The sequence below is a fragment of the Vidua macroura genome, chromosome 1 (genome assembly GCF_024509145.1).
Source record: "Vidua macroura isolate BioBank_ID:100142 chromosome 1, ASM2450914v1, whole genome shotgun sequence".
Classification (NCBI taxonomy): Eukaryota; Metazoa; Chordata; class Aves; order Passeriformes; family Viduidae; genus Vidua; species Vidua macroura.
This window is the reverse complement of record NC_071571.1, coordinates 112,409,871-112,431,524: the sequence shown is the minus strand read 5'-3', so window position 1 is coordinate 112,431,524 and position 21,654 is coordinate 112,409,871. Positions and strand designations below refer to the sequence as shown.

The following is a 21,654-nucleotide window of genomic DNA, read 5'->3' as shown; positions in this document are numbered from 1 at the left end:
ATCTTTGTCCTTTGAAAGTCTGCACTGCTCACACTGTGTTATTTCCAAATTATTGTTTGTCCCAAGCCAGAAGTAGTCACTGCCGACAGAGTTGAGCACGGTAAGCTTCTTGCCATAACTGCAGCGCAGCACAGGAATGTCTACTGCACTTTGGAATTTGCTTATGCCAAACTCTGGAGGTTGTGCCAGATGTGACTCTCTGTCTCCAGCAGCGAGTTCTCAGGTGTGCTGGGTTTGGCTGGGATTGAGTTCATTTTCTTCAGAGTAGCTGGAGTGGGGCTGTGGTTTGGATTTGTGCTGGAAACTGTTGATAACACAGAGCTGTTTCATTATTGCTGAGCAGGGTGTGCACAGAGGCAAGGCTTCTTCTGCCTGACACCATGAGGAGTCCAGGGGTGCACAGCCAGGATGGCTAAACTCCCAACTGACCCAAGGGCTATCACATACCATAGGGTGTCCTGCTCAGCATGTAGAACTGGGGGAAGAAGGAGAATGGAGGGGAAGATGTTCGGAATGATGGTGTTTGTCTTCCCAAGTCACCATCATCCCAGCTTTCCTGGGGAGGGCTAGCCACCACCCTGCCCATGGAAAGTGGTGAATTAATTCCTTGTTTTGTTTTGCTTGTGTGCACAGCTTTTGCTTTAACATATTACCTGTCTTGATCCCAGCCCCTGAGTTTTCTCACTTTCCAGGTCTCTCTGGGGAGATTGAGGAGCAGCTCTGTGGGGCTGAACTCCCAGCTGAGCTTGAACTGCAGCAAGGGCAGTGAGGGAGAAAGAGAATTCTCTCAAACACTACTGTTGCTCATTACCCAGATTTACTGTAGATAGAGATTTCATTGAGGCTTTTAATAATCATCATAAAGGGTGTAATAAAAATGAGTCTTTGCCCTTTCACTGCCTACAAGATTTCCTTCCTGCTTCTGTGGCACTGGGGCAGTTCTGGTCTCACTGAGGGCCACATCTGCTGCTGGCACAAGTCTCAAATGAATTGTCAGCTGGAGAGTAAAGAAGTCTGCCTTCTGGATACAACTCCATGAAAAACAAAAAACAATGAGGAAGATTGCTGAGGCCTAAAGAATGGGGAGGGAGCTTTTCTGTTTCAAATGCTTTCCAGGAACAATTACTATTTGTTATCTTTCTTCTTAATAAACATACTCAATGGTTTGTGTCAATAGTGTTATAAATCAAGAAATTCAAGACATTTTTATCAGTTTATTAATTAAAAATATTATTCCATGTATTTTTGTAGAGGAAACATTGAAAAATAAAAATAAACTTTCAGCTGTATACCTCATTTAAAAAGTTAATTTAGGGCACTTAACCACAAAAAGCTTCCAAATTTACCCATTTTTAGAGATGATAATTAGTGGACAGTGGGGTGGAGATTTTTTTATAAAAGAGTTTGATACAGTCTGTGCTTATATACACTTCAGTAAGATGTCATGGTGTTTTGTTCTTTTGATCTCTGCTAACAATTAGGACTGCAATCTTATGACTAAAACTTGGTCAGGTGAGGTACCCTGGCTTTCATGCTGTCACTCTACAAATATGAGAAAGTTTAAAGCACAATAAAAAAGGCAACATGAAAAGGCAGGGGACATTTGGAAATTAAGTGGCTGGGTGTACGAGGTGTTTAATAGCACTTCTGGCACATACCTCAGATAGTTACTGGGTACTTTGACCTGCACTGCAGAGGACAGAGTTTAGGTTTATACTTTAACGAGGCTCTTCTCGTAGGATTTTTGATAACCTCAGCAACAGCAGATGTTTGTGCACAGCAGGCCTCCCTCCTTGGCCTTTGGGAAGGGTAGTTAGAGTGCAGCCTGGCCCTCCCTAGGGGAGGGAGCGAGGGGTCACCACCCAGCGCTCTCTGCCCCCTGAGGTCCACGGGGAACAGCCCTCAGGCTGGGGGTGAAAGCCTGTGAGACAGGCAAAAGTGACACGGGCTCAGAACGCGTTCATGACAATTTAAATAGTTAAAAGCTCCATTTTGGCCCTAGAATAAACACAGTAGTGGGAAGCCTCAGCTACGTCAGCCCTTATTAGTCATGTGTTTGTCTAGCTCATGTGTCAGCTGAGGCACAAAGCACGAGGCTGCTGGGTCTTCAACACAGAGACACATCCTGTGCACAGCAAGCGGAGTTTCCCTAACTTTCTTTAGGGAGCTTTCACCATGAATGGTCCTGGAAATAACCTCCAACACAAGTGAATGGCAGCTGCTGTTGCCAGGCCTGGCTGCTCTCAGTAAGATGCAGCAGCTGAGTGGAAAGGCTGGAGCCAGCCTGTGAAGCAGCAAGGAAGGTACAATGCAAAACCTCAGGTTGCTGGGCTCGGTGCTTTATGGGGCAGGTTTATTTGGAAAAGAGTTAAGATGATGTGAAGATCAGAGTTAGAGATCGCATCAGGTCTCATGATGCAAAAAAAACTTGGGAACTATTCACAAGCACGGCAGAGTATTTCCTTCTCAGATCAAATAATCAGATGGATGGGCACTATATCTGGAAGCACATTAGTTGCAGCTAAAAAGTTATGTAAAACATTAGCATATATTCTCACTAGATTTTTCTTAGAGTATAGAATGATGTCATGTTTCAGCTAATCCTTACCATCCCTGCCAATCTTATAATTTCCCTCTAGCTAAGAATAACAGTACTGCTGAATCCAGAGGAAAACTCTGGAACTGCCGCCTACTGCCTCCTTTCCCAGCTGATAGAGAGGTTTCTGCGTGCTGCTTCTTGTGCTCAAGATTTTCCCCCTTAGTCCCCACCACTGCCCCCCAGGTTAAATGTTCTCTTGAGGTCTCTGTGGCTGAGAGGTGATACAGCACCAGCACACATTTGGGCACAGGAAGGAGGGTATGAGCTTTCCACAAAAACAATGAATCGGGCTCATATTCAGGTACGGAATAAGGAATTTCCTACAGCTCTTCTGGTCTCACACTTACAGGCTGGGCCAGCTGCTTCCAAAAGTAAGCATCTATAGAGAGAGAGAGACACTTCTGCCCAAAATTCTTGTTTTTCAAAATCAAGGATAAGGATTTATTACCTCTGCTTTAAAACTTTTTTTCCCCTGAGGCTGAGGGTCTGCCGAGTCACTTTATTAATACTGTGCCTCATTTGGAAATTACATGGGCTTCAAAAATTTAATTTTTAAGTTATGCTGCCTGTAAGAAATGGCACCTATGCAGAAAGCTCACACCCTGGCAGAGACTCACAGCACCAAATGGTGTCACTGGTCTTGTAGCAAAACTGCCAAAGATACACGCCTTATGTCAAAGATAGATATGTCCAGAATAGGGTGTTTAGAAGGTTATTTTCTTGTTGCAAAAAGGTTGGGAAGTTCTTTGGGCCACAGAGATGATCAGAGAGTTGAAGCACTCTCCAGTGAAGGCAGGCTGAGAGGTTGTTCAGCCTAGGGCAAAGAAGGTTCTGGAGAAACCCCATTGTGGCCTTTCAGTACCTAAAGGGAGCTTGGAGGAAAGACTGAGAGGGACTTTTTATCAAGGTCTGTAGTGACAGGACGAGGAGGAATGGTTTCAAACTGAAAGTGGTTAGGTTTATATTAGATACTAGGAGGAATCACTTTTCCCTGTGAAAGTGATGAGACACAGGAACAGAAAAGGTGTGGATGCTCCATCCCTGGAAGTGCTCAAGGCTCTGAGCAACCTGAGCTAGTGGAAGTTGTCCCGACCCATGGCAGGAGGGTCGGAACTAGATGATCATTAAGGTCCCTTCCAACCCAAACCATTCTGATAACATGAAGGAGTGGCCATAAGGGACTGGAAAAGTTTGGGATGCAGTTTCCACATTATTTACAGGGTGGGGTTTTTCTTCATATTTTTGATGGATAGAAGAAGGCAACACTGACTCTACTTGTCCATTACACAGTAAATTATAGCACACAAGATTTAATTCGATTACACAGAAGATGTAGCTGTCAATTTGATCATATGAATGGAAATTCATGCAAAACCTGTATCAGGAAAAAGTTCTGAGTATCCACCAAGGAGTGTGAGAAAACAAGGAGCACAGGTTCTGAGGCATTTTGCTGCAGTAGCACTTGGCCTTTTGGGACCCTGGTATGTGGACGATCTTATTCAGCAGCTCAGCAGCCACAGGTGCAGCTGGACAAACCCAGCCTGGGCTGACACCGCTGGGGCTTAGATTTGCCTGCAGCAAGACAAAACACAGAGCTTCAACTAAACGAGCTAAAAGGAAAAATCCTTTCAATTATCATCAAGTTCTTCAGCTGCTAAGAGTAGGGAGGCCACAGGCAGGATCAGTGCAATGATGTACAAGTGATGTACTTGTACATGGACAGTGCAATGATGTACAAGTGACAAGCAAAATGCTATGACAGTGCTTGAGGACAAGGGAGAGACACGAGCCCTGACAGAGGTGGCAGCGAGGGGCTGTCCAGCAGTCATTGTGCTGGCTGACAAGAGCCACCACCAACCTCAGGCAGGTACTGTTCCTCCCTAGGAGTGTGCAGGCAGGTTTTTTGACTCTTCCCAGGTCCCATTCCCTTGTCAGCCCCCATGTGCCATTGCTGGCTTCCAGCTGATGAATGAAAGGATACTTGCACTCCTGCTGCTTCTTGCAGGGAGGAGAAACCCAGCAAACCAGTCATTCATCTTTTTCCCCCTTGTCAGCTTGGTCTTCATCCATGAATCCTCAAGGACCTGAGGTCCTGCTGGTGCTGTCTCAAGTCCGTAGCATCAAAAGCAGAGAAGGGCTCCTTAGGCATCCTAGACACAGCCTTGCCACACTCCCAGTCCCACTGTCCCAAAAAATCCTGCATGCCTGGCTGGGTTGCTGGAGGTGAGCATGCTGAGACATTTCCCTTTTTCCTTACCTTCCCTGAGTGGCCTGTCCTCTATTCATGAGGAAAAGCCAGTCAGAAAACAGTGTGATTTAACTGCTGTCCCTGAAGGGGTCAGGGTCCTGGTGTTTCTCAGATTCACAGCCAGCAGTCCAGAGTAAGTTTAAGTTTTGTCTTTTTTCTGCTTCTTAGAGAAAAGTTCCTTGTCCTTTCTTGCCAGGTTTAAATACTTTCCTTGATTTGGAGCATGAACCTCAAGCAAGTTTTAAAGAATTTATTCTGAATTTCAGATGATCACCTGCTTCTTACTGCTGTTTAAAATTACTGGATCCCAGAGACAAGCCATGACTCGGTGGGTCAGGTACTCAGCAGGACAGATGAGGGAAACCAAGGGCTTGTCTGTACTTCTCTGCTCATGAAATTACATATGCAGATGGGAACAGATTCAGCTGCTGAGATGCCAGACAAATCCACCCCAGGAAACAGCAGAGCATGGATGTCATCCTGCCTCCAGTATAGTGCTTTGCTAAGTGCCAGGTATCACTTGCTTACATGCTCCTGGATGCTTCGCTGCAGGTGCTGCAGCACCCCAGGGTTTCACATCCTGCATGGCATGTGGGAGAACCCCCTCAAACATTCTCCTGAAATCACACATCCCAGGCTCAGCAACAAACCCAACCAACTCAACCTCCAGGGGGTGGCTCCTGCTGCTTGGGTTTGTGGGACAGGCATTGACAGGTCCAACCACAAGTTCTGAACACACCTCCAGGTCCTGAAGACCCTGCAGGCAATGCTGCACCCTCTGTGGTGGGGCTTAGATGTGACACAGATGGCTTATATTGAGGTTTACACAGCAGTTCTGTGCCTTCTATTGAGGGATTTTGAGAATGTAATTGCCAGGAGGCAAGGTGCCCAGTGGGGGTCGGGTGACCTGGCTGGGAATTAGGTGTCTTTTTTGGAGTAACACATGATGGGCATTAAATAGGCATGTTCAGGCTGGCACAGTGGCATGCCAACGCTGGCTGACCTTTGGGGTAAGGACTGCGGTGAGCTGGAAGTGTAACACAGCTCTGCATGCAAACAGTTAAATGAGTGCTTTCCAAGACAAATCATAATTTTATGGCTACAATGGGTGAGATCTCACTCCTTCCAGCAGAGCAAGGGGAGAGATAGCAGACATCAGACTGCATCTCATTTCTAACTACCTTCCCATGTCTCATGCACACACTCTACATTTCATACAGAGTAAAAGGGTCCAGGAGCACCATGTTCCCTGCTGGATAGGTGACAGGGAACAGGCCAGGGACGGGTGGTGCAGAGCTGTGCATCATGAACAGACCCCAGAGAAGGTCTGGAGTATATAGAAGGCAAAAAATAACATGTAAAATTGTTTGGGGCATATTATTTCTTTGACAATGTGGAAAAAACAAAAGCAACCATTTCTTGTGTCACTGTCAAGTTCAGTGGTTAATGCTGGTGTAGATGGAGGTTGTGTGTAGATAGAGGTTCTGTGATCAATCCTCTGATGAGAAAGGAAATCAAGTTAATTTAAACATGATATGTCTGGCAGCGCTAGAGTTAAAAGCAAAGCCTCTCCAAGCGAAACCTTAGCTGCCAGATGTAAAACCTCACCTGCCAGGCGCTGCACACTTACCCTGATCCCACAAACCTTCCCACGTGGAGTTTACATCCAAAGGGAGAGCATGTACCAGTCTTGTTCCAGCTACTTATGTTAAAATACACACCCCTGTGATAAACAGCTGCGGTCCTGCAACAGCTGCGGTGGCGGCAGATGGAGCCCTGCCCGGAGAGGGGCAGCAGGCCCGGCATGACCGGCACGTACCCACGGTCCCCAGAAAGCCACCTCCGGGCGAGTGGCTCTGCGCTCCGCAGGGCACAGCTCCATGCCAGCAGCGTCAGCTGGGTGCTGGGCTGGAAAGTCGGCGCCTGGGATAGTCCTATCTTAAATATAGAAGGGTCTTCTGGAAGATAAATAAATAACTTTTTTTTTTTTTTTAAGTAAATTTAAGGGCGTTTTGTTGTGCGTTTCTTTACTAATTCAGTCAGTGGAGCACCTGGGGGTGGAGCCAGGGTTTTAGAAACTATTGTGGAACTAGAAAACTTATCTTTTAGCTGAAAGTATTTTCAGTTTCCTGGTACTTGCCAATTTAGTAGTAGTAGTTTGTGGGATGCAAGGAGTGGCAGGGGTCAACAACATGTATAATAACTTAATGTAAAGTTTTAAGACGCATAACTTCATGCAGACAGCGTGAGGCAGCTACAGATGCCTCAGAGACCCCTGTCCCACCAGAGGGTCCTGCCAGAAGAAATCCAAGTGGCCACCCTCTCCCCTCAGCGGCGGATTTACATCCTCCTCGAGGGAAGCTGCCCGTGCTCCAGCGAAGGGAGATGAGCCTCCGGAGGGCGCTCGGGTGATACACAGAGACACGCGTGGGGCAGGCAGCATCTTCCCCGTATCGCTCCATCCCAGGCGCCGCTGGGGAAGCGCGTGGGGGGATGCAGCATGGTGCTGGTGGCGGTGGCGGGGTAAAATCAGCGTTTTCAGCCAGCTTTTTCCGCTGGCCCGCGCGGGAAAGCCAACGCTCAGCCGGGGGAATGGGGTGCCGGTACCGGCGTCGGGGTGGCGCTCCCCGGGGACGGGACGGTGCGGGGAGAGCAACAGGCGCCCGAAAGGCTCCCGCACCGTCCCATGCCCGTGGTGGGGGCACCTCGGACCGCGGCCACCCTCCGCCGGGAGGTGGCAGCTCGCTGCGGCGGCAGCCCTGCCTCCGCGGCCGCGCACCCCACCCGCTCCCGCCCCCGGGTCCCCGGGGGTGCCGGGAACAGTCGTTCCCCGTCATTGGGGCAGGAGGCGGGGCCCGCGCCGTATAAGAAGGGACCGAGCGGGCGTTTCACTCCCAGGTCCTGAGACGCCTTGTCCCATCCCCGCCTCCTACCGCTGCTCACGGCGTGACCCGAGCCCGGATCGGCCCCCTCGGGGAGGCGACGGCGGGGCTACAGCGGCAGCGCCGGTGCCACCGAGCAGTAGCAGAGGCAGCGGTGTGAGCAGCGGCAGCAGCAGCCCCGCTCCCACCTGCCCGTGACAGAGGCTGGAGCTGCGACCGTCGCGGAGCGGCGTTTGGTGCCCGCGCTCCGGAGCCCCCGCGCCGCGGCCGTGCGGCGCCGCGTCCCGCTCGCCGATGAGCGCCGCCGCTCTCTACAGCCTGGACTCCCCGGCATGTTATAAGAGCTGGTGCCTGGAGCCCGCCAACTTCTACGACGCCAAGGTGGGCAGCGGCGGCGGGCCGGGTCCCGCCTGCAAGCCGGGGACCCGCGGCGGCTGCGGGATGAGCGGCGAGGAGGCGGGGGGCGGCCTGGGGGGCAGCGGCACCAACCTGGCGGAGCTGAGCGCCGCCGCCCCGGCCATGTACGAGGACGAGAGCGCCATCGACTTCAGCTCCTACATTGACTCCATGTCTGCCGTGCCCAACCTGGAGCTCTGCAACGACGAGCTCTTCGCCGACCTCTTCAACAGCAACCACAAGCCCGAGCGGGGCGGGGAATACGGCGAGTACTTGCCACCGGGCGGCGGCGCCGGCCGCGACCCCGCCAAGGACCTCGGCGCTGCCATGACCACCCTGCTGGGCTCTGAGCCCCGCACCGCCTCCTCCTCCTCCTCCTCCTCTTCCTCCTCCTCCTTCTCCTCCCGCGGCGCTCTGAAGCAGGAGCCGGACTGGAGCGACAGCGACCTCTCCTCCTCTCTGCTGCCCTCGCAAATCGCCACCTGCGCCCAGACCATCATGAACCTGAGCGGGCAGCCCACGCCGCCCACGTCCCCCGAGCCGCCGGGCAGCAGCTCCCCCTCCAGCTGCAGCACCCGCTCGCCGGGCCCCGCCGCCGCCGCCGTGCCCGGGCCGGCGCAGGGCGTCCCGCCGCCCGCCGCCGCCGGGGGCAAGGAGCGGGGCGGCAAGAAGTGCGTGGACAGGTTTAGCCCCGAGTACCGGCAGCGCCGGGAGCGCAACAACATCGCCGTGCGCAAGAGCCGCGACAAGGCGAAGCGGCGCAACCAGGAGATGCAGCAGAAGCTGCTGGAGCTTTCGGCCGAGAACGAGAAGCTGCACAAGAAGATCGAGCAGCTCACCCGGGACTTGACCAGCCTCCGGCACTTCTTCAAGCAGCTGCCCAGCGCTTCTTTCCTGCAGCCCGGCTCGGGCACCGACTGCCGGTAACCGGGGGGGAGCGGGACGGAGAGACGGACTCCGGGAGACGGTGGATAAATACCTCAGAGGGCCGTGCCGAGCCTTGTCGGGCCGTGCCGCGGCGCCCCGGGCCGGGCCGGGCGCGGCATGAGGCGCGGAGCCGCGGCGGGACCTGCCGGCCCGCGGCCGCGCTTGGAATGCGGCAGCGACGTGGAGCGATGCCTGGGTCTTTCACCGCGAAACTTGCGAAAAAGGGAAAAAAAAGCTAAATATATTATTTTTTTTCTTCTCTCCCCTTAAATTATTTTTGTAATGGTAGTTTTCGTCTTTTCTACATTTTACTCATACCGATGCAGCTATGGTACATCTGTTAAAATGATTCAAAATCCCATGTATTTTAGACAGTAGGATTGAAAAAAAAAAAAAAAAGACTGAGCATGCTCAACCTTTTATATCAATTTTTACAGCATTTCTAAGAATAAAGAAAAGCATTTTAAATCAACCCTGCTCTCGTTTGCTCTGTGTCGTGACAGCAACCGGCTGGCGGCGGGAAATGCTGTGCTGCCCGGGAGGGGGCTGAACACGGGCGGGGAACACGGCGAGGGGGTCCCATGGGCCGAGAGGGGAGGTGAGGGCAAGCGCGGGGCGAGGGCCCCTGCGTTACTTCCCGAAGCATCCAGAGAGCGATGCAGGGGTGGGAACAACCGAGAGACCCCTTGGCCGCGGTGGCTGCGAAGTCTGCTCCCCCCGGAGCCGCATCGCTGAGCCGGAGTGCTGAGTCAGGGGTTGCCGTGGCGCTGGTGGGACCGAGCAGCTGCACATCAAGAGAGAATGCTCTGTGAGCAGGACTCTGCCAGAAATACCATATTTTATATCTTAAAAAAAACAAAACAAAACAAAAGTGCATAGGACTAGAAGAACACCATTAAAAGAATACCACTAGTTAAAATTCCTGTTAAAAAAAAACTTCCAAGGGGTTTCCATTCTAGATAATGCAAAGTTGCACCTACACTAACATGTTCCATAGCAGGGACCAGAGCTCACCTCAGTAGTGAGTCTCAGAGGTGTTGATGCACCCTCAGGCTTCAGCCCACTGCAGGAGCTGGACACTTTCACTAATCCTGGCTAGTGAAAGTGAGAGTGGGCAACTGCTGCTCATCACAGAGTCAGTGGTCACAAAGACTTTCACTGATCCTTGCTAGTGACAGAGCAGCAATGCTGCTGCTCATCGGGGCAACTTGTCTAAATTTCAGTAGTGCAGTGTTAGAGCACCTACAGCATCTCTAGGGCACTGGCAGAAAAATGGCCTGACACAACAAGCACCTCCAGTTTTCCCAGAGACTCAAGTCTTAAATGGTTTTGAAGGGGCAACCCCAATCTCACATACAGACCTCTACACAGGAATGGGCTGTCATCTCTTTTTTCCTTACAGGGAGGCAGGTGCGAGACTGAAATGCTTGGAGGTGGTGGGGAAAAAAGGGACATTCAAAGCTGAGTCATTTATTTAGTAATTGTGACATCCATAAGACTTTTCACTATTGGCCTGAGCTGCAGAAATGACCAGTGTGGCAAGTTTGCTGTTCCTTCTCTGCTGGTTAATCACATATGGGACCTGTGCTAAAACCACTCATTCCTCCTCCTCTGACTTGTAAGGGGCTTTTAAACACTGTGAAAGAGTAAGGGGGAAAAAAACACAGTCTCTAATTCTTAAATTAACTCTTGCAATGCACACAGAGGAAGATTTTGGCATTTATCTGATCTGTAGTCTCCACAGTCTGGGTCGGGGTAGTTGCGTGGCCTACTGGTAATGCAGTTTGCTGCTTACCCATAAAAGAAACTACAGTGAAACACCCGCTTTGTGGGGAGCTACAGATAATGCACAACTTCTATGCTAAGAGACCAATTAGCTGTAAAACATTAACTTTATATGTGTCCAAATCTCTGTCTTTATAACAACTATTGCAAAGTGATAACTCAGAATTCACATAACACACAGCGTTTTGCAGCAGGTCTGGGATATACTGATAAAACTCAGCTTAAACCAACTGCCATAGCAAGGTATTTATTTCAAAAATATCAGTAAATTTTTTTCAATTGACACATAATAAATACAGGCATATTAAAAATAAAAATAAATCACAACCATTCAAAACTTACAGAAAAAGATGTTTTACATTACATAACAGCAAACACAACAAAGAACTGTATTCTTAGATTCTGCACTGATCAGAAAAAGGAGAGTTGAGAAAGTTGAACAATATATAGATCTTTTTTCAGTGTTAGCACAATGTGCTTTATAAATCACAGTTTTAATAAACTATCTTAATGCTTATCACACTTGCATTATACATTATCTGTGGCACTAGTTAACAGATAATCGCATTACAAAGTCCACAGATACCATAATAGCTGACTAGAGTTCAACTCTGTCTTGCTGCAGCTTCCAGAAGAACAATTTCCTCCAGCGCAACACAGTTGGGGTGACTGGTTATGGAGTGGACGTAGCAGTTCAATAACCCCACCTCCTTTCCCAGCACGCTCTGCACCTCATAAGTCTGCAGAAATAAAAGCATGGTGAGTAAAACAAACAGTGCTGGACGTTCTGTTCTAGGCAGCATTCAGCTGGGAAGATGCAGCATGCAGGATCCTCTTCCAACAGACAATTTTTTTAAAGGACTAGGAAAGTGCATTAGAACTAATGGAAAGAATGAATATATTAGATTTTCAGTAATTAGATCACACTCCTGTCTCAGTTGCTGCCCTACCAGGCTTTAAAAATGAACTGTTTAAAAAATAAAAAAGTTACTGTGACTTTGAACTCAGTTTTGCTGAAGCATAACTTACACAAGCTCCCTTTATCTTCCTTTCTGACACCTGCAGGCCTTCATGCGTGCTGGCAATGCATATATGCATACTATACATTGATTACCTGTGCTAACTGATCCACTAAAGGAAAAAACATTTTGTAACCCTTCTTACTCTCCTCCCTCTCCCCCCTTTTAACTTTGTTGTTCATGCATTACCACCACCAGCACCAGCTCAGTCCCTCCTGTTTAATGATCTGACCGGCATTTCACCCACGAGTTGTGTCTGAGCGAATTTGCAGAGGCTGTGTTCTGTGTGGAGGAGAGGGATGCAAGGCTGGCATGGCTGCACTAAGAGGATAACACAAGAACTGGTAACACTCATAGCTGATATTTCACTTGAGAGGGTATCTCAGGTGGCAGGTTCACATCCATTTCTTTCCTTAATAGGCCTTGCCTACAACAAGCCTCTGACTGTGCCCCTGCCTTCATCTGTGCTGTGCTTCTGTCCAGCTATGTGATACCCATGGCGTTGCCTGGTTCAAGGTATAAACAATCTTTTTTTCTTTTTTTTTTTTCCTGGATTATTTTTCCCCCAGACCGGTTCTGCAGTCCAGTTCACCGTGCAGCTGCACAAACAACTCTACTGGTATAACAGAAGGGCTGCCACAAGGTGAAGAACAAGTAGCCAGGGCCAGTGATGGCTAAAACCAACCTCCCTGCCAAAAGAATTGATTACAAAGCTACACCCTTAGAAACTTTAGCAGCACTGGCAAAAAAATGCCACCTCAAGTGGTATTTCTTGTGACTAATCTTTATCCCTGTGTTTCAGCCAGGGAAGAAAAAAATCTGAGTTGCCAGACTTCTAAATACTGGCATTATACACATTGAAACATGAAAAAGAGGTTGTTTGAATTCCAATAACTCGAAAAATAACTATGTTTTGCCAGTCTGTAACCAAACCAGACACATACTGTAAAACTCAGCAAGACTTGACTGCTATTAAAGGAGCAAATACATTTTGGAAATATCTTGTATCTCTTTGCTTAAATTAAATATACACCCTCCTCCAGTATAAAAAAATAATTTATTATTTCAGAGTAACTTTCCATTTTAAATATTACCCACAAATCCCACTAAAAGCATGGAGCACGTAATAGGAAAATACTGGAAAACTTGTAAGACAGGGAAAGCAAACTGGCCCCAGCACATATCACCTAACTGAAGGTATTTAACTGGGATGATTAAACAAGACAACAAACTGACCTTTGCTCCCATCCACATGCAAGGGAGAGGGAAAATCTTGGAATCCTAATTGGACTTAATTACTTTCTGAAGGCTGCCGACCATCCAGCAGCCAATGCCAGCCAGGCACCTACCCAGGTGCCTCCCTCACCCATGATAAATCTGGGTCACTGTGCCAAGTGTCAGGGTTCTTCTGATATCTCAGATTAAAGGAATAACTACTTCACGATTACATAAACTGTACTTTAGCCCATGGATCTCCATAGCTCATGCGTGTTTCATTCATACAATTATGAAATAATATCTTGCATGCATTTTGCAAATTCTTCTACTATTTCCACCTGCCAGTACTTTCAGTGTTGTGCTGTTACAAAGTGGTTGTGATTTATAGGATTTAGAAGACCCAAAAGGTGGGATGCTTGGAGGGTATCTTTGCTGTCTTTGGATCCTCAGCCAGAGAATGGAGTCAAGCCCAGTACTGCCTGTGGCAGCTCTGAGTACTCTTTGCAAGTAGGTCTGCAGATCCACAGCTGAGCTGAAGTTACACAGCCCATCTGCTGCATCCCCCTTCTGAAAAGGAGGGTGTGAGTCTAATGAGATGGCAGGGTATCAGCAGCTGGAAGGTGGGATTGCCAAAGGACACAGCCCTCTCAAATCACAGCCTGGACATGGGGGGAAAAAAAAAATAATTTCAACTTGTAGTGAAATCTCTTACCACTCCTAGTGCAGTTCTGAAGTGAACTGCCTGGAAAGTTAGAACCTCCATCACTTTCAAGAGATTTTCAAGACCCTGCCACCACAAATCATGGCTGACCTGCCAACACATTGGTACTTTGCCTTTACGTTAAGTTCTGTAGTTTAACTTTCTTTGGTCAGCATTCATTATACCTACCCCATCCTCACTGGCAGAAGACATCAGGAGAGAAGAGATTGTCCTTTGCAACAGCTGGAATGACAAAATTCACAGGTTTTGTTCATGACAAAACTCTTAAGTGTGCAAAGACGTTCTGTTTGTAGTCATATAGAACAAAGATTTATCATTTTAATATCAAACAGTTTTGTTTCTCTGGCCAAGAAAGCAGAGGAAAGGTGACACAAAAGATGTTCAGAATGGAAGTCTAAAGATACAAATTCCTTTTAGACTGTGTAGACTGAGGTTTCCAAAGGCCCAACCTAACAAATTCCTTCATCTGGGCCATAGAACAGTTTGCAAACCTCAGGGTGAACTCAATGACTGCATTATTTGAGCAAGATCTGAGAACTAGGTTCTTAGCCCAATAAAACACAAGCTTAGTATTAGATTAAATTATGGGATAGTCTTACATATTTTAATTTGTCTTCTGACAGAACTGTTCACAGAAGTGTGGCTTAGAATATCTATGTGTCTACACATCTAGCCTAACTGCACCCAATACATCAGTGCTTATTTCATGCCATACCTTTACTTTTACTGTGCTTTGAGATCGGGATGGACAACTCAAGAAGACTTCCAGCTGCATTTTCAAAACTGGTGTTGTGACAATATCAGAGCACTGGTTGCAATATAGCAATTCTCTGAAACATGCAAAATAATGATGGAAAAACAAAGAAACAAACAAGCCATCAGTCACAAATCAAAATAAATAAACCCCCAATTAATGTATTCTCTAAAATACTTTGCTGGTAGACTTTTAGTAACAAAGCCCTGGTAGAGATTCAGTTGATAATAGCAAATAGAACTCTTCTGTTGGTTGTAACTCTCCTGGAGGACCTAAACTCTTCTGGCAAAAGGATCTTCCTTTTATAATTTCTGGCAGCATGGAGAGAGGTTGCTATTTATAGTCATCCCACTTAAGCAAATATTAATCTCATAACCTCCTAAAAGTTATGGCAAAAGAAAATCTGTAGTATAGATTTGGCCAAAGTGAATTATTGACTTAGGCCCTCATTCAGCAAATGTTCAATGTTTTCAGTGCACTCTTAAGTCATGCACAAAATTAAGCTCAGCTATAAGTGCTTGTTGGAAGCACTTCTTAAACAAATATTGATACTTCATTTGTTCTCCAAATGAAGCAAAAGTGTCCTTCACAGGTGAGATACTTTTTTAATTGGACTACACTACCATGTGAATATAGACACATCCTTATTTTTTGCATGACAGCATAATACAGGACACCTGGTTTTGATTTTCAGCCTTTTTTTTTGTACAACAAAGCAAAAAGGGCGAATCTCTCTCATCTCTTTAGGAAAATATAATCTATTTCAGTAAGAACAACACAACTTACGATTTTTATAAGCTTTTTCAGTAGAATAAACCCCTTCCTTCCTTCCTTCCTTCCTTCCTTCCTTCCTTCCTTCCTTCCTTCCTTCCTTCCTTCCTTCCTTCCTTCCTTCCTTCCTTCCTTCCTTCCTTCCTTCCTTCCTTCCTTCCTTCCTTCCTTCCTTCCTTCCTTCCTTCCTTCCTTCCTTCCTTCCTTCCTTCCTTCCTTCCTTCCTTCCTTCCTTCCTTCCTTCCTTCCTTCCTTCCTTCCTTCCTTCCTTCCTTCCTTCCTTCCTTCCTTCCTTCCTTCCTTCCTTCCTTCCTTCCTTCCTTCCTTCCTTCCTTCCTTCCTTCCTTCCTTCCTTCCTTCCTTCCTTCCTTCCTTCCTTCCTTCCTTCCTTCCTTCCTTCCTTCCTTCCTTCCTTCCTTCCTTCCTTCCTTCCTTCCTTCCTTCCTTCCTTCCTTCCTTCCTTCCTTCCTTCCTTCCTTCCTTCCTTCCTTCCTTCCTTCCTTCCTTCCTTCCTTCCTTCCTTCCTTCCTTCCTTCCTTCCTTCCTTCCTTCCTTCCTTCCTTCCTTCCTTCCTTCCTGCCTGCCTTCCTTCCTTCCTGCCTGCCTTCCTGCCTTCCTGCCTGCCTTCCTGCCTTCCTTCCTGCCTTCCTTCCTGCCTTCCTGCCTTCCACTCTCTGACTGCTCTTATCCCTTGGGCTTTTATTCCACCAGGTCTCACACTCTGCAAGCACAAGCTGGCTAGGCAGCTGCAGGGGAGGCTTTCCAAAATTGTGTCAGTGTGACACAGGTTCAGCATTTCAGGTGGCAACACGTCCTGTAGGATCACTCCTCACATTCAGGACAAACATACTGCCAGAATTATTCAACATCCTTTTTAGAAAGGTGACAAATTTAATAGGTCTGAAATGCAATTCTTTCATACTTAGATAAATCGTAGCACAGATCATAGTCCAGTATAAAAATGAGGTGGATTGAGGATACAGAGATTAACAAGGCAAGACACACAAACGCATGTACCTACTCTAAGGGAACTTAAAATCAGACCTGTGGTTTATGGGCATATTTATTAAAAGCAATATTATAATGCAGTGGGCTATGAAACCTTTATAAGCAAGATTGGTTTAAAAAACAAGTAATAACTGCAAAAATCAAACTATTTCATATCTACTTGTATCTTTCTTCATATATTAATGTAACCTTGCAGGTTTTATCAGTTCATCAGCAATAAAAATACTACGTCTTAGCTCTAGGAAGGAGCAAAGTGCAGCCTGTGCCTGCAGGAATCATTGCATCACCTATTGCTGTTATGGCTACATCTACAAAACACCTGGAGTGCTCTGGAGCATGCTGACTCTCACCTGTCCTGGGGACACACTTCCAACTTTCCATTGCCACATCTGTTGCATGTAGGCCAGGAGAAAGCAGTGCTCTCATTAACTCCAACAACAGTACCTGCAGAACATGGAATTCTTACAAAATGCTAACGTTAAGCCAGCAAACACAGTCACTCTTGGCTTCACAGCAGGTTTGAACCTTTCTGACACACAGCTTAAGACTTATCAGAACAAGAATCAGGTCTTCCAACAATCTCACTCACTTTCTCCTTTGTCCTTCCAACAAGGGATGAAAGTACAGCAGAGTGTTACATTTAAAAAATATCATAAAGTAGATAATTGACAATTAACTTTCCAAACAGGCTCAGTTCTTTTGGTTTGGATTTTACTGCTTTTCTGATTTGTTTTGCTTGTTTGCTTTCTTTTTGGTCCTCAGATTTTTTCTTGGCAATAAACAGCTACACAAATAATCAGATCGAATCGCTTGATATTGATATTTAGAAAATACAAACCAATAAGAAGCCCCAATCCCTTCTGAAAATAACAATGCAGATTAAATTCCACTAACAATGGAGTTATTCTTCATTTATACAGATTTAACAGAGATTAGATCTGGCTCACAGTCTTAAGTGTGTGCGTAAGAAGGGAATGCCAAAGATACTTTGGACTAACAAAAAGGGCCTTGCTAGTTTTGGCAAGTAAAAATATATTCAGAATTTTATGAGAAGCCAATAAAGAGTGTATTATATTTTATGGTAACAATACACTGAAATGATGAGCATTATTTATAGAGAAAAATATTCACCTGTAAGAATGAAATTACACCGAAATAAAACCTCACTAGTACAACAGAACTACAGACTAAAAAATCCAGCCTCTGTTGAGCAAGAATCTCACAGTTCTACACCACACGCAATAGAAGAAAGCCTTGGAGACTATGGAGCATTTACTGTGTCTGGACTGTAAGACAGGGTGTTAATCCCTTGTTTTTCTGGTTCTTCTGGGACAAGGAGGGAGTTACATCTAAACAACAAAACTGTAATTTTCTTCTGGAATTCAAAGGACTGAGAGTCTGAAGATCTGGAAAGTTGCTTCTCAAATACAACATTTATGACCCAATTTCTAAGTGTACAACAAAATATCAGGCATTTCTCTGACAGAATAAGATATTCTATTTAGCCACTTGGGTTCTTGGAAGAATAATTTTGATTCTTCAGTGCTCGTGATAAACTGGGAGTTTCCATGGGTATGTTTCTCTTTGAATGATGTGAATGCTGAATGGAGTTAAATCCACTTGGTGGATTTGACTTGACTGGATCCACTTGACTGGCCAGACACCAGTGGTGTTCCCTAAGGCTCAGTATTTGGGCGAGTCCTGTTTAATATCTTTATCAATAATCTGGATCCAGTCAACCCTCAGTGTGCTCGCAGACAACACTAAGTTGGGTGGGAGTGTTGATCTGCTGGAGGGCAGGAAGGCTCTGCATGGGGATCTGGACAGGCTGGATCAATGGGCTGAGGCCAGTGGTGTGAGGTTCAATAAAGCCAGGTGCTGGGTCCTGCACTTGGGTCACAACAACCCCAAGCAGCACCACAGGCTGGGGGAAGAGTGGCTGGAAAGAGGCTCAGAGGAAAAGGACCTGGGGGTGGTGGTCAACAGCCAACTGGACATGAGCCGGCGTGTGCCCAGGTGGCCAAGAAGGCCAGTGGCATCCTGGCCTGTATCAGCAATAGTGTGGTCCAGCAGGACCAAGGAAGGGATCATCTCTTTGTACCCAGCACTGGTGAGGCTGCATCTCAAGTCCACTTCTGGGCCCCTCACTCCAAGAAAGACACTGAGGTGCTGGAGCGGCCCAGAGAAGAGCAATGGAGCTGATGAAGAGGAGCTGGGGTTCTTTAGCCTGGAGAAAAGGAGGCTCGTGAGGAACCTTCTTGCTCTCTACAACTGCCTAAAAGGGGTTTGTAACCAGGCATGGGTCGACCTCTTCTCCCAGGTAACAAATGACAGCATGAGAGGAAATGGCCTAACGTTATGCCAAGAGAGGTTTACATCGGATATTAGGAAGACTTTCTTCACTGAAAGGGTGGTCAACCATTTGAATAGCTGCCAGTAAAGTGGTGGAATCCTCAGCCCTGGAAGTATTTAAAAGACATGCAGACATGGCACTTGGGGACATGGTTTAGTGGTAGACATGGCAGTGCTGGTTTTGATTTTGGTTAATGGTGTGACCGGATGATATTAAAGATCTCTTTCAACCTAAGTGATTCTATGATTTTATCATTCTTGTTCACCAAAAAGCTACCAATTAGTTTGCTGAGTATGTTTCCTTCTTCATTAAAAAAATATTGTTAAAACCAAAACAAATCCCCTTTCTCTCTAAGCCTTTTCACTTTCTCCCAGTTGTGTGCCATATTCTAACTGCAAGATGCCAGCGCAAGTACATTTGAAGAAAATCAATCAGGATCATACTGATGAGATTATGTCTAGTGGAGAAGATTATTTTGATGATAATGTAGAGTTCCCTTGAGAAAACCACCAGACATCACTGAAGTCAGACCAACCCAAAGCAGCAACAGGTGTAGTAATCTAGTGACAGTTTGTGCACCCTATAAAGTGATTTCTCAAGTTTAGGATGCTGAACTACTGCACATCTTTTGCAAGACTCTGGATTTTGCTTGACATACACAAACCTTTTGGATATTTTTCCCAAGATCCTTCTTTTAAATGAAAATGCACAAGGCCAAAATTCAATTTTTAGCAATAGTCTAAGTTTTTAAGGGTTGTGGCTGGCACCATTATGAAGAGATTGACAAATAGGACAACACCTGGAAAAGCAGGTCTGCCACGTGGAATGCACAGGAACATTTTGGTTGAAACAATTAAAACATGGACGTGTTGTTTTGGATTTCTTTCCCCCAGTCAGTTATCCTGATTAATGGGACAGGAAATGAAAAAATTCAATCAAAAAAGGAAACATAGGTAAACTGACTGACCCCATTTTAGTCCCACAATTAAGTGTAAAACTGAATAAAACCCCACACGCCTAGCAAAGGCTGAAATACGAAAATACCCAGCGTCAAAATTCAATCACTGTTGGTGAGTCATACACTAGGCAAATAGCATTAATCAAGTAATATTCCCACATATCACATGTGGTATAGACTAAGCAGAATTTACTCAAAGCATGATTAAGAGGAAAAACAGTTCTGTGCCACATGAGCTGCCAACATGTAAGTCATCCTGACTGCTACTATACAGCAAAAAGAGGTTATAAATTACCTTGCAATGCATAGTGATAAGAAACCTATTAACTCTACGATCACAGGTGAAAACTGCAGATTCATCTTGCAATGAAGAATAAACTTTTCATTAGAAAGCAACCACAGGTTTTCACTGATCTGTTGAAGAGCAACACAGTCCATTATCCCAGAGCTGGTATGACTGGACCTCCCTGAAACAAGTATTTCTGACAAACTCATTGCATCTGCTTGGACTGGAACATTTTCTGTTTTGATAGGGAAGGAACCTCTGAAGAACATCCAGTCCAGAGTTCTACCAAGTTGGTCAGGGCCCAGCTTTAAGCAGAAGCTTGGACTGGCAGAACTTCAGATGTTCCTTCCAAAGGAGCAGGAAGGCACACTCCTTCAGGAAGGGGTAGAGAAAGCCTTTTCAGCCTCTTTGCTAGGTGGGAGGATGCCAGAGTGCAACACACATAGGTGACCAAAAGTACAAGAAATGAGAGGATGCACAAAGAAAAAGAATGAACGAGGTAATAACTGCTTCTCATTGAAAGCCAGACTAACAGCTCTCTGATTTAGGAGATAAGAGACAGTGACTGAATTTTAGAGATGATACATCTCCCTCCATGCATTGTTCCACCAAAAGTATATTCTCCCACCAACAAAGTAGGGTCAATGCTATTAGTTTCATTAGTTCAGCAGAAAGACGTAGGCTACTTAATTGAAACCCAAAACAGTGACTGTATCTCTTGAATGCTATTAAAATATTTCAGTACACACAAAAGTGAGAATTTTCATCTATATATTGCTGGAGCGTAAGTATAAAGAAGATATTTTATATTCTACGTTGGTATTCAGGTGTGGTAACATACTGATAACAGCTACCCTGCACAAACCCCAGATTAAACAAGGTTGTAGGATTAATTTCTCCTTTTGTCATTCTTCTATCTGTAATTCAGGACAGGCAAAGCATGACGTCTCCCATGTGTGTAAAGTAAGTACTTGTTTATACAACAGATCACAAAGGTGTACCTTCTTTGCTCTGCTGGAAAAAGAAAGGACAGAGAGATGTTTCCTTAATCCTACTATGAACACTGTCAACAAGAAAAAAGAAGACAGGCACTTCTCATAATCACAAAATTAACAGCAGAGAAGTGACAGTTCTTAACATAACTACTGGAGAGGTGAAAAAAAAAGTCAAAAAGCATTTCACACCCAGTGACAGAAATATCTTTCAAGTAGATGTATCAATGCAAGATGTACATAACAACCAAGGCTTTGAGTGAAGTGCCTCTAGTTGTGCTTGGTTTTCATTATGCACTGTTCAACATTTGTCATTACAAGGTGCTCAGTAATTAATCACAGAGGCATTGCTAAGTTGTGGCTCCACCATAGCAGCAGGTATGTTTAGTAAAGGCTTTGCTTGGTTTCAAACTGTCTTCTCAGTCTATCATATTATAGTTGAAGAATTAATTTGAAAACCATTATTTGTTGTAATTTTAAAGTTAATTTCAAATGCTCCAGTGAATACTTGGAGGTGTAAGTGCAAAAGTGTATCAAGAATTTTCTACAAGCGCTACTGGAATAATACAAGTTAAATTAAGGAAGGAAATAGCCTTGAAGAATTGTTGGGCTTTTAAGGACTTTTTCTCATAGGCACTGTACAGCTGGGAGGTTTAAGAAGCTGTCTGGACAAAGCATTAGAAAATACACAATACAGAATGTTTCTGCATGATTTGGAAACACTAGAAAATCTGTAG

The 21,654-nt window shown here is 45.9% G+C and overlaps 2 protein-coding genes and 1 long non-coding RNA gene across 5 annotated transcripts in view; 2 read left to right on the top strand and 1 right to left on the bottom strand.

The window, feature by feature from the left end:
* Positions 1–7,770: 7,770 nt before the first annotated feature.
* Positions 7,771–9,524, top strand: CEBPD (CCAAT enhancer binding protein delta). The gene has a single exon (XM_053973797.1). It carries the CDS (start codon positions 8,024–8,026, stop codon positions 9,050–9,052), a length of 1,029 nt encoding a protein of 342 aa, XP_053829772.1. The 5' UTR covers positions 7,771–8,023; the 3' UTR covers positions 9,053–9,524.
* Positions 9,525–10,194: 670 nt separating this feature from the next.
* Positions 10,195–16,672, top strand: LOC128805245 (uncharacterized). 2 transcript variants are annotated; one of them, XR_008436338.1, is made up of 5 exons: positions 10,195–10,462; positions 11,463–11,596; positions 12,055–12,200; positions 12,277–12,372; positions 16,525–16,672. It is a non-coding gene; the product is annotated as an uncharacterized LOC128805245 (long non-coding RNA). The 2 variants fall into 2 exon arrangements; XR_008436339.1 differs by lacking the exon at positions 12,055–12,200 and having other exon boundaries at positions 16,565–16,672.
* SPIDR (scaffold protein involved in DNA repair) overlaps positions 11,069–21,654 on the bottom strand; it is a 196,647-nt gene continuing 186,061 nt past the window's right edge. The window contains exons 17-20 of one of the 2 annotated variants that reach the window (XM_053973781.1): positions 16,679–16,772; positions 14,511–14,625; positions 13,964–14,017; positions 11,069–11,577 (exon numbers count right to left, since the gene is read on the bottom strand). In XM_053973781.1, coding sequence (XP_053829756.1) covers positions 11,443–11,577; positions 13,964–14,017; positions 14,511–14,625; positions 16,679–16,772 — 398 coding nt within the window. In that variant the 3' untranslated portion in view covers positions 11,069–11,442. Of the gene's footprint in view, positions 11,578–13,963; positions 14,018–14,510; positions 14,626–16,678; positions 16,773–21,654 lie in introns of those variants that run through there. The other variant, XR_008436331.1, reaches the window with a different exon arrangement.

Excerpts from the sequence above, each read along its gene's own strand:
- CEBPD (XM_053973797.1), top strand. The coding sequence starts at position 8,024 with ATGAGCGCCGCCGCTCTCTACAGCCTGGACTCCCCGGCATGTTATAAG.